The 13,611-nt window shown below is 38.2% G+C and overlaps 1 protein-coding gene and 1 long non-coding RNA gene across 2 annotated transcripts in view; both read left to right on the top strand.

The window, feature by feature from the left end:
• The first annotated feature begins 71 nt into the window (after positions 1-71).
• On the top strand, positions 72-1,636 carry LOC146750893 (uncharacterized). Its single transcript, XR_014930065.1, has 2 exons — positions 72-142; positions 1,302-1,636. It is a non-coding gene; the product is annotated as an uncharacterized LOC146750893 (long non-coding RNA).
• The window catches only part of LOC102808847 (uncharacterized), a 70,840-nt gene continuing 58,686 nt past the window's right edge, over positions 1,458-13,611 (top strand). Inside the window, exons 1-3 of the mRNA XM_085497937.1 lie at positions 1,458-1,485; positions 1,524-1,790; positions 1,947-1,980. Coding sequence (XP_085354063.1) covers positions 1,458-1,485; positions 1,524-1,790; positions 1,947-1,980 — 329 coding nt within the window. The remainder of the gene's footprint in view (positions 1,486-1,523; positions 1,791-1,946; positions 1,981-13,611) is intronic.

The raw sequence follows: 13,611 nt of genomic DNA, 5'->3' as shown, positions 1-13,611 counted from the left end.
AATGCTAGTATACTAAGTTCAGGCAGACTGAGTGATATCAGCTTACTATCAGAACACACTATCAATGACAACAATTATCAGTCAACAGCATCTCCATATTCAGATGACAACATTGCATTGTCTACAATACCTGAAGAAAATGGTAAGTAATTCTCCACCGTTAAATCTGCTTTGTCTCATAGGAATGAGAGTGTACACTTTATTGTCTTAATCTTGATCTTGAAATGGGCATTAGGTGATGGTCGTATTAATCATAGATCTCATCGTCTTCACATGAATGCAGATAGAGATTGGGAGTCTGTTATTTGATGATGTAGAAAGAGTGGCACAATGAGGTGGTGTCTATTTATACCCTGCCTGTGTATCAGAGGAGAACACGATACATGACATGCATGTGTAGTCTGTGTAATAATGACATTCTATGTATACAGGCTCTACTGAGACTAGATCAGAGAGATCATCTTATAGTTACCAGGAACCAGTACAATCCTATAGCAGAGTTTCATCTGCTGATACTCTACTTCAACTTAGTGGTATATATTCTGAGCTGATGAAAGGTATTAATTACTCTTTGCTCTGAACTTGTGGTTCAGCACTGATAACATGACAGTTTTAATTTTAGCTTCAATAATTTGATAATTTAATAATTTAAGCTTTTCAAACTTCAATAAATAGACCATTTGCGAGATCCCACATTATGTGTGAAGTTGAATGTAAAAACCTAACAAACAAAAGTCAAAACCTTGTCGTGGCGTCAAAACATCATGTGGGATTTGACAATCACAACATTATTTCTTGTAAACAAACATTGTATTTTACACACATTGTCTATGTTGCTATGAGTCCCATATTGAGCAGGACGTGGCGCAATGACCCAACCCTTCTAATAATATGCTATACACATTTGATGTTGGTCAATTTTGCTAGAGTAAGTGTATCTCAATGTCATATTCCACTCTGAAAGCTTGGCATTTCAACATAATCAAATTGTTCAATTTCGGTCTGTACCACTCATGCATACACAGTGAATAGAAAATCACCCTTTATCAACAACCACATAACACCAAAGCTAACCTGTAGTTGACAGAAACAAGGTCATGATGAAGAATCACCAAATCACAATTTTCATTTTTGTATCTAGGTCATGTCTGCATCACTTTATTTGAGGAAATGCTTCTAAATTCAATTTCAGGATCTGTAGGATAAGCTTTCTCATGAACTACAAAATGGGAAAAAGTGGGAATGCTACCTTAAGGTTACTGATCTTCTACAGAATGTAATTCAAGTTCTTTTTATTTCAGATGACAATGTCTCCTCCAATCATCAAAGACCAAGCAACACGAGAGATCTCTCTACTAGCTTTAATAAAAATTCTGATAAAGAAAGGAATGTTGCAGAAAGGGACTACACAGAGACAGATCATCATGATACTGGAAAACATCAGTATGTAGAAAGAAATGATTGTAATGAGTATAACAGTTCAAAGTACGGATTATTTGGAAACAGTTTTAGTTTGCCAGCAGATGAGACTGTCTATAAAAGAAATGAATATTTCACTGGACGAGATGGTTTTGTGGGAAAACCAGAAGAAATATCTGAAAGACGGTATCAAGAACGTGAGCCATTGAGAGAAGAACCACTTTATGGCAAGAAAAATGAATACTTCACTGGGCATAATGGTTTTGTGGAAAAAACAGAACAATTGAATGCCCATGTTGATTTGCATGGTCCCCAGAATGATGAGGATGGTAGCTTTTATCCACTAGAAAGCCAGGATGCAACATTACTAGGTAATAGTGGAATAGCTTCTTGGTTCATACATCTAGGACACTTTACTGGCTTTGCATATGATGTTATATTTGTTTTGTTTATGCTACTAAGGTGCACACCTATGTTGACCAGTGTCTTGACTGATTTTTGACTTAAATTGTATTTATTTCTTGTAGCTGCTGATGATCGTAATGAAAGCAGTGACACACAGTGAGTATCTATATCAGTCAGTGTTTTTGTGAGCCGGTCCTAATTCACTGATTCCTTAATTCAAAAAGAACACTTTCTGGTTACGTTTTTGGATTTTTTGCTAATATTGGTGGTTCCTGCCAGTATCACTTAGTACTGGTTCTATTCTATGGATCCCTGCATTGTGAGTGTACTGGTTCTACTGATCCATGCATTGTAAGTGTACTGGTTCTATTGATCCATGCATTGTAAGTGTACTGGTTCTATTGATCCATGCATTGTAAGTGTACTGGTTCTATTGATCCATGCATTGTAAGTGTGCTGGTTCTACTGATCCATGCATTGTGAGTGTACTGGTTCTATTGATCCATGCATTGTAAGTGTACTGGTTCTACTGATCCATGCATTGTAAGTGTACTGGTTCTATTGATCCATGCATTGTAAGTGTACTGGTTCTACTGATCCATGCATTGTAAGTGTACTGGTTCTATTGATCCATGCATTGTAAGTGTACTTGTTCTATTGATCCATGCATTGTAAGTGTGCTGGTTTTATTGATCCATGCATTGTCAGTGTGCTGGTTCTATTGATCCATGCATTGTAAGTGTGCTGGTTCTATTGATCCATGCATTGTAAGTGTGCTGGTTCTACTGATCCAGGCATTGTAAGTGTACTGGTTCAATTGATCCATGCATTGTAAGTGTGCTGGTTATATTGATCCATGCATTGTAAGTGTGCTGGTTCTATTGATCCATGCATTGTAAGTGTACTGGTTCTTTTGATCCACACATTGTAAAAGTGCTGGTTCTACTGATCCACGCATTGTAAGTGTACTGGTTCTATTGATCCATGCATTGTAAGTGTGCTGGTTCGTACTGATGCATGCATTGTAAGTGTGCTGGTTCTATTGATTCATGCATTGTGAATGTGCTGGTTCTATTGATCCATGCATTGTAAGTGTGCTGGTTCTCCTGATCCATGCATTGTAAGTGTACTGGTTCTATTGATCCATGCATTGTAAATGTACTGGTTCTACTGATCCATGCATTGTGAGTGTACTGGTTCTACTGATCCATGCATTGTGAGTGTACTGGTTCTACTGATCTATGCATTGTGAGTGTACTGGTTCTATTGATCCACACATTGTAAGTGTACTGGTTCTACTGATCTATGCATTGTGAGTGTACTGGTTCTATTGATCCATGCATTGTAAGTGTACTGGTTCTATTGATCCATGCATTGTAAGTGTACTGGTTCTATTGATCTATGCATTGTAAGTGTACTGGTTCTATTGATCCATGTATTGTAAGTGTGCTGGTTCTACTGATCCATGCATTGTAAGTGTACTGGTTCTATTGATCCACACATTGTAAGTGTACTGGTTCTACTGATCCATGCATTGTAAGTGTACTGGTTTTATTGATCCATGCATTGTAAGTGTACTGGTTCTATTGATCCATGCATTCTAAGTGTGCTGGTTCTACTGATCCATGCACTGTAAGTGTACTGGTTCTATTGATCTATGCATTGCAAGTGTACTGGTTCTATTGATCCATGCATTGTAAGTGTACTGGTTCTATTGATCCATGCATTGTAAGTGTACTGGTTCTATTGATCCATGCATTGTAAGTGTACTTGTTCTATTGATCCAGGCATTGTGAGTGTGCTGGTTCTATTGATCCATGCATTGTAAGTGACCTGGTTCTATTGATTCATGCATTGTAAGTGTAGTGGTTCTATTGATCCACACATTGTAAGTGTACTGGTTCTATTGATCCATGCATTGTGAATGTACTGGTTCTACTGATCCATGCATTGTAAGTGTACTGGTTCTATTGATCCATGCATTGTAAGTGTACTGGTTCTATTGATCCACACATTGTAAGTGTACTGGTTATATTGATCCATGCATTGTAAGTGTACTGGTTCTACTGATCCATGCATTGTATGTGTGCTGGTTCTACTGATCCATGCATTGTAATTGTACTGGTTCTACTGATTCATGCATTGTAAGTGTGCTGGTTCCATTGATCCATGCATTGTAAGTGTACTGGTTCTATTGATCCATGCATTGTAAGTGTACTTGTTCTATTGATCCAGGCATTGTGAGTGTGCTGGTTCTATTGATCCATGCATTGTAAGTGACCTGGTTCTATTGATTCATGCATTGTAAGTGTAGTGGTTCTATTGATCCACACATTGTAAGTGTACTGGTTCTATTGATCCATGCATTGTGAATGTACTGGTTCTATTGATCCATGCATTGTAAGTGTACTGGTTCTATTGATCCAGACATTGTAAGTGTACTGGTTCTATTGATCCACATATTGTATGTGTACTGGTTCTATTGATCCACACATTGTAAGTGTACTGGTTCTATTGATCCACACATTGTAAGTGTACTGGTTCTATTGATCCATGCATTGTAAGTGTACTGGTTCTACTGATCCATGCATTGTGAATGTACTGGTTCTATTGATCCATGCATTGTAAATGTACTGGTTTTATTGATCCACACATTGTAAGTGCACTGGTTCTATTGATCCATGCATTGTGAGTGTACTGGTTCTATTGATCCATGCATTGTAAGTGTACTGGTTCTATTGATCCATGCATTGTAAGTGTACTGGTTCTATTGATCCACACATTGTAAGTGTACTGGTTATATTGATCCATGCATTGTAAGTGTACTGGTTCTACTGATCCATGCATTGTATGTGTGCTGGTTCTACTGATCCATGCATTGTAATTGTACTGGTTCTACTGATTCATGCATTGTAAGTGTGCTGGTTCCATTGATCCATGCATTGTAAGTGTACTGGTTCTATTGATCCATGCATTGTAAGTGTACTTGTTCTATTGATCCAGGCATTGTGAGTGTGCTGGTTCTATTGATCCATGCATTGTAAGTGAACTGGTTCTATTGATTCATGCATTGTAAGTGTAGTGGTTCTATTGATCCACACATTGTAAGTGTACTGGTTCTATTGATCCATGCATTGTGAATGTACTGGTTCTATTGATCCATGCATTGTAAGTGTACTGGTTCTATTGATCCAGACATTGTAAGTGTACTGGTTCTATTGATCCACATATTGTAAGTGTACTGGTTCTATTGATCCACACATTGTAAGTGTACTGGTTCTATTGATCCACACATTGTAAGTGTACTGGTTCTATTGATCCATGCATTGTAAGTGTACTGGTTCTACTGATCCATGCATTGTGAATGTACTGGTTCTATTGATCCATGCATTGTAAATGTACTGGTTTTATTGATCCACACATTGTAAGTGCACTGGTTCTATTGATCCATGCATTGTGAGTGTACTGGTTCTATTGATCCATGCATTGTAAGTGTACTGGTTCTATTGATCTATGCATTGTAAGTGTACTGGTTCTATTGATCCATGCATTGTAAGTGTGCTGGTTCTACTGATCCATGCATTGTAAGTGTACTGGTTCTATTGATCCACACATTGTAAGTGTACTGGTTCTACTGATCCATGCATTGTAAGTGTACTGGTTTTATTGATCCATGCATTGTAAGTGTACTGGTTCTATTGATCCATGCATTCTAAGTGTGCTGGTTCTACTGATCCATGCACTGTAAGTGTAATGGTTCTATTGATCTATGCATTGTAAGTGTACTGGTTCTATTGATCCATGCATTGTAAGTGTACTGGTTCTCTTGATCCATGCATTGTAAGTGTACTGGTTCTATTGATCCATGCATTGTAAGTGTACTTGTTCTATTGATCCAGGCATTGTGAGTGTGCTGGTTCTATTGATCCATGCATTGTAAGTGACCTGGTTCTATTGATTCATGCATTGTAAGTGTAGTGGTTCTATTGATCCACACATTGTAAGTGTACTGGTTCTATTGATCCATGCATTGTGAATGTACTGGTTCTACTGATCCATGCATTGTAAGTGTACTGGTTCTATTGATCCATGCATTGTAAGTGTACTGGTTCTATTGATCCACACATTGTAAGTGTACTGGTTATATTGATCCATGCATTGTAAGTGTACTGGTTCTACTGATCCATGCATTGTATGTGTGCTGGTTCTACTGATCCATGCATTGTAATTGTACTGGTTCTACTGATTCATGCATTGTAAGTGTGCTGGTTCCATTGATCCATGCATTGTAAGTGTACTGGTTCTATTGATCCATGCATTGTAAGTGTACTTGTTCTATTGATCCAGGCATTGTGAGTGTGCTGGTTCTATTGATCCATGCATTGTAAGTGAACTGGTTCTGTTGATTCATGCATTGTAAGTGTAGTGGTTCTATTGATCCGCACATTGTAAGTGTACTGGTTCTATTGATCCATGCATTGTGAATGTACTGGTTCTATTGATCCATGCATTGTAAGTGTACTGGTTCTATTGATCCAGACATTGTAAGTGTACTGGTTCTATTGATCCACATATTGTAAGTGTACTGGTTCTATTGATCCACACGATGTAAGTGTACTGGTTCTATTGATCCACACATTGTAAGTGTACTGGTTCTATTGATCCATGCATTGTAAGTGTACTGGTTCTACTGATCCATGCATTGTGAGTGTACTGGTTCTATTGATCCATGCATTGTAAGTGTACTGGTTCTATTGATCTATGCATTGTAAGTGTACTGGTTCTATTGATCCATGCATTGTAAGTGTGCTGGTTCTACTGATCCATGCATTGTAAGTGTACTGGTTCTATTGATCCACACATTGTAAGTGTACTGGTTCTACTGATCCATGCATTGTAAGTGTACTGGTTTTATTGATCCATGCATTGTAAGTGTACTGGTTCTATTGATCCATGCATTCTAAGTGTGCTGGTTCTACTGATCCATGCACTGTAAGTGTAATGGTTCTATTGATCTATGCATTGTAAGTGTACTGGTTCTATTGATCCATGCATTGTAAGTGTACTGGTTCTCTTGATCCATGCATTGTAAGTGTACTGGTTCTATTGATCCATGCATTGTAAGTGTACTTGTTCTATTGATCCAGGCATTGTGAGTGTGCTGGTTCTATTGATCCATGCATTGTAAGTGACCTGGTTCTATTGATTCATGCATTGTAAGTGTAGTGGTTCTATTGATCCACACATTGTAAGTGTACTGGTTCTATTGATCCATGCATTGTGAATGTACTGGTTCTACTGATCCATGCATTGTAAGTGTACTGGTTCTATTGATCCATGCATTGTAAGTGTACTGGTTCTATTGATCCACACATTGTAAGTGTACTGGTTCTATTGATCCATGCATTGTAAGTGTACTGGTTCTACTGATCCATGCATTGTATGTGTGCTGGTTCTACTGATCCATGCATTGTAATTGTACTGGTTCTACTGATTCATGCATTGTAAGTGTGCTGGTTCCATTGATCCATGCATTGTAAGTGTACTGGTTCTATTGATCCATGCATTGTAAGTGTACTTGTTCTATTGATCCAGGCATTGTGAGTGTGCTGGTTCTATTGATCCATGCATTGTAAGTGAACTGGTTCTGTTGATTCATGCATTGTAAGTGTAGTGGTTCTATTGATCCGCACATTGTAAGTGTACTGGTTCTATTGATCCATGCATTGTGAATGTACTGGTTCTATTGATCCATGCATTGTAAGTGTACTGGTTCTATTGATCCAGACATTGTAAGTGTACTGGTTCTATTGATCCACATATTGTAAGTGTACTGGTTCTATTGATCCACACATTGTAAGTGTACTGGTTCTATTGATCCACACATTGTAAGTGTACTGGTTCTATTGATCCATGCATTGTAAGTGTACTGGTTCTACTGATCCATGCATTGTGAATGTACTGGTTCTATTGATCCATGCATTGTAAATGTACTGGTTTTATTGATCCACACATTGTAAGTGCACTGGTTCTATTGATCCATGCATTGTATGTGTACTGGTTCTATTGATCCATGCATTGTAAGTGTGCTGGTTCTATTGATCTACACATTGTAAGTGCACTGGTTCTATTGATCCATGCATTGTAAGTGTACTGGTTCTATTGATTCATGCATTGTGAATGTGCTGGTTCTACTGATCCACACATTGTAAGTGTACTGGTTCTATTGATCCATGCATTGTAATTGTGCTGGTTCTATTGATCCACACATTGTAAGTGTGCTGGTTCTATTGATCCACACATTGTAAGTGCACTGGTTCTATTGATCCATGCATTGTGAATGTGCTGGTTCTACTGATCCACACATTGTAAGTGTACTGGTTCTATTGATCCATGCATTGTAATTGTGCTGGTTCTATTGATCCACACATTGTAAGTGCACTGGTTCTGTTGATCCATGCATTGTAAGTGTACTGGTTCTATTGATCCATGCATTGTAAGTGTACTGGTTCTACTGATCCATGCATTGTAATTGTGCTGGTTCTATTGATCAACGCATTGTAAGTGTACTGGTTCTATTGATCCACACATTGTAAGTGCACTGGTTCTATTGATCCATGCATTGTAAGTGTACTGGTTCTATTGATCCATGCATTGTGAATGTACTGGTTCTATTGATCCATGCATTGTAATTGTACTGGTTCTATTGATCCATGCATTGTAATTGTGCTGGTTCTATTGATCCACACATTGTAAGTGCACTGGTTCTATTGATCCATGCATTGTAAGTGTACTGGTTCTATTGATCCATGCATTGTAAATGTACTGGTTCTATTGATCCATGCATTGTAATTGTGCTGGTTCTACTGATCCACACATTGTAAGTGTACTGGTTCTATTGATCCATACATTGTAAGTGTACTGGTTCTATTGATCCATGCATTGTAAGTGTACTGGTTCTATTGATCCATGCATTGTGAATGTGCTGGTTCTACTGATCCACACATTGTAAGTGTACTGGTTCTATTGATCCACACATTGTAAGTGCACTGGTTCTATTGATCCACACATTGTAAGTGTACTGGTTCTATTGATCCACACATTGTAAGTGCACTGGTTCTATTGATCCATGCATTGTAAGTGTACTGGTTCTATTGATCCACACATTGTAAGTGCACTGGTTCTATTGATCCATGCATTGTAATTGTGCTGGTTTTATTGATCCACACATTGTAAGTGCACTGGTTCTATTGATCCACACATTGTAAGTGCACTGGTTCTATTGATCCACACATTGTAAGTGCACTGGTTCTATTGATCCACACATTGTAAGTGCACTGGTTCTATTGATCCATGCATTGTAAGTGTACTGGTTCTATTGATCCACACATTGTAAGTGCACTGGTTCTATTGATCCGTGCATTGTAAGTGTACTGGTTCTATTGATCCATGCATTGTAAGTGTACTGGTTCTATTGATCCATGCATTGTAATTGTGCTGGTTTTATTGATCCATGCATTGTAAGTGTACTGGTTCTATTGATCCACACATTGTAAGTGTACTGGTTCTATTGATCCAGGCATTGTAAGTGCACTGGTTCTATTGATCCACACATTGTAAGTGTACTGGTTCTATTGATCCACACATTGTAAGTGTACTGGTTCTTTTGATCCACACATTGTAAGTTTACTGGTTCTATTGATTCACACATTGTAAGTGTACTGGTTCTATTGATCCATGCATTGTAAGTGTACTGGTTCTATTGATCCATGCATTGTAAATGTACTGGTTCTACTGATCCATGCATTGTAAGTGTGCTGGTTCTACTGATCCATGCATTGTAAGTGTACTGTTCTATTGATCCACACATTGTAAGTGCACTGGTTCTATTGACCCATGCATTGTAAGTGTACTGGTTCTATTGATCCATGCATTGTAAGTGTACTGGTTCTATTGATCCACACATTGTAAGTGTACTGGTTCTATTGATCCATGCATTGTGATTGTGCTGGTTCTATTGATCCACACATTGTTAGTGTACTGGTTCTATTGATCCATGCATTGGAAGTGTACTGGTTCTATTGATCCATGCATTGTAAGTGTACTGGTTCTATTGATCCATGCATTGTAATTGTGCTGGTTCTATTGATCCACACATTGTAAGTGTACTGGTTCTATTGATCCACACATTGTAAGTGCACTGGTTCTATTGATCCATGCATTGTAAGTGTACTGGTTCTATTAATCCATGCATTGTAAGTGTACTGGTTCTACTGATCCATGCATTGTAAGTGTACTTGTTCTATTGATCCATGCATTGTAAGTGTACTGGTTCTATTGATCCATGCATTGTAAGTGTACTGGTTCTACTGATCCATGCATTGTAAGTGTACTGGTTCTATTGATCCATGCATTGTAATTGTGCTGGTTCTATTGATCCATGCATTGTAAGTGTGCTGGTTCTATTGATCCACACATTGTAAGTGCACTGGTTCTATTGATCCATGCATTGTAAGTGTACTGGTTCTATTGATCCATGCATTGTAAGTGTACTGGTTCTATTGATCCATGCATTGTAAATGTACTGGTTCTATTGATCCACACATTGTAAGTGCACTGGTTCTATTGATCCATGCATTGTATGTGTACTGGTTCTATTGATCCATGCATTGTAATTGTGCTGGTTCTATTGATCCACACATTGTAAGTGCACTGGTTCTATTGATCCATGCATTGTAAGTGTACTGGTTCTATTGATCCATGCATTGTGAATGTGCTGGTTCTATTGATCCACACATTGTAAGTGCACTGTTCTATTGATCCATGCATTGTAAGTGTACTGGTTCTACTGATCCATGCATTGTAATTGTGCTGGTTCTATTGATCCACACATTGTAAGTGTATTGATCCATGCATTGTAATTGTGCTGGTTCTATTGATCCACACATTGTAAGTGTACTGGTTCTATTGATCCATGCATTGTAATTGTGCTGGTTCTATTGATCCATGCATTGTATGTGTACTGGTTCTATTGATCCATGCATTGTAATTGTGCTGGTTCTATTGATCCACACATTGTAAGTGTACTGGTTCTATTGATCCATGCATTGTAATTGTGCTGGTTCTATTGATCCACACATTGTAAGTGTGCTGGTTCTATTGATCCACACATTGTAAGTGCACTGGTTCTATTGATCCATGCATTGTATGTGTACTGGTTCTATTGATCCACACATTGTAAGTGCACTGGTTCTATTGATCCATGCATTGTAAGTGTACTGGTTCTATTGATCCATGCATTGTGAATGTGCTGGTTCTATTGATCCACACATTGTAAGTGCACTGTTCTATTGATCCATGCATTGTAAGTGTACTGGTTCTACTGATCCATGCATTGTAATTGTGCTGGTTCTATTGATCCACACATTGTAAGTGTATTGATCCATGCATTGTAATTGTGCTGGGTCTATTGATCCACACATTGTAAGTGTACTGGTTCTATTGATCCATGCATTGTAATTGTGCTGGTTCTATTGATCCATGCATTGTATGTGTACTGGTTCTATTGATCCATGCATTGTAATTGTGCTGGTTCTATTGATCCACACATTGTAAGTGTACTGGTTCTATTGATCCATGCATTGTAATTGTGCTGGTTCTATTGATCCACACATTGTAAGTGTGCTGGTTCTATTGATCCACACATTGTAAGTGCACTGGTTCTATTGATCCATGCATTGTATGTGTACTGGTTCTATTGATCCACACATTGTAAGTGCACTGGTTCTATTGATCCATGCATTGTGAATGTGCTGGTTCTATTGATCCATGCATTGTAAGTGTACTGGTTCTACTGATCCATGCATTGTAATTGTGCTGGTTCTATTGATCCACACATTGTAAGTGTACTGGTTCTATTGATCCACTCATTGTAAGTGCACTGGTTCTATTGATCCATACATTGTAAGTGTACTGGTTCTATTGATCCATGCATTGTGAATGTACTGGTTCTATTGATCCATGCATTGTAATTGTACTGGTTCTATTGATCCATGCATTGTAATTGTGCTGGTTCTATTGATCCACACATTGTAAGTGTGCTGGTTCTATTGATCCACACATTGTAAGTGCACTGGTTCTATTGATCCATGCATTGTATGTGTACTGGTTCTATTGATCCATGCATTGTAATTGTGCTGGTTCTATTGATCCACACATTGTAAGTGTACTGGTTCTATTGATCCATGCATTGTAATTGTGCTGGTTCTATTGATCCACACATTGTAAGTGTGCTGGTTCTATTGATCCACACATTGTAAGTGCACTGGTTCTATTGATCCATGCATTGTATGTGTACTGGTTCTATTGATCCATGCATTGTAATTGTGCTGGTTCTATTGATCCACACATTGTAAGTGTACTGGTTCTATTGATCCATGCATTGTAATTGTGATGGTTCTATTGATCCATGCATTGTAATTGTGCTGGTTCTATTGATCCACACATTGTAAGTGCACTGGTTCTATTGATCCATGCATTGTGAATGTGCTGGTTCTACTGATCCACACATTGTAAGTGTACTGGTTCTATTGATCCATGCATTGTAATTGTGCTGGTTCTATTGATCCACACATTGTAAGTGTACTGGTTCTATTGATCCACTCATTGTAAGTGCACTGGTTCTATTGATCCATGCATTGTAAGTGTACTGGTTCTATTGATCCATGCATTGTGAATGTACTGGTTCTATTGATCCATGCATTGTAATTGTACTGGTTCTATTGATCCATGCATTGTAATTGTGCTGGTTCTATTGATCCACACATTGTAAGTGTGCTGGTTCTATTGATCCACACATTGTAAGTGCACTGGTTCTATTGATCCATGCATTGTATGTGTACTGGTTCTATTGATCCATGCATTGTAATTGTGCTGGTTCTATTGATCCACACATTGTAAGTGTACTGGTTCTATTGATCCATGCATTGTAATTGTGCTGGTTCTATTGATCCACACATTGTAAGTGTGCTGGTTCTATTGATCCACACATTGTAAGTGCACTGGTTCTATTGATCCATGCATTGTATGTGTACTGGTTCTATTGATCCATGCATTGTAATTGTGCTGGTTCTATTGATCCACACATTGTAAGTGTACTGGTTCTATTGATCCATGCATTGTAATTGTGCTGGTTCTATTGATCCACACATTGTAAGTGTGCTGTTTCTATTGATCCACACATTGTAAGTGCACTGGTTCTATTGATCCATGCATTGTGAATGTGCTGGTTCTACTGATCCACACATTGTAAGTGTACTGGTTCTATTGATCCATGCATTGTAATTGTGCTGGTTCTATTGATCCACACAGTGTAAGTGCACTGGTTCTATTGATCCATGCATTGTAAGTGTACTGGTTCTATTGATCCATGCATTGTAAGTGTACTGGTTCTACTGATCCATGCATTGTAATTGTGCTGGTTCTATTGATCCACACATTGTAAGTGTACTGGTTCTATTGATCCACTCATTGTAAGTGCACTGGTTCTATTGATCCATGCATTGTAAGTGTACTGGTTCTATTGATCCATGCATTGTGAATGTACTGGTTCTATTGATCCATGCATTGTAATTGTACTGGTTCTATTGATCCATGCATTGTAATTGTGCTGGTTCTATTGATCCACACATTGTAAGTGCACTGGTTCTATTGATCCATGCATTGTAAGTGTACTGGTTCTATTGATCCATGCATTGTACATGTACTGGTTCTATTGATCCATGCATT

This window comes from Saccoglossus kowalevskii, chromosome 1 (assembly GCF_978046115.1).
Source record: "Saccoglossus kowalevskii chromosome 1, keSacKowa6.1, whole genome shotgun sequence".
Classification (NCBI taxonomy): domain Eukaryota; kingdom Metazoa; phylum Hemichordata; class Enteropneusta; family Harrimaniidae; genus Saccoglossus; species Saccoglossus kowalevskii.
This window is presented reverse-complemented; position numbering and strand designations above follow the sequence as displayed.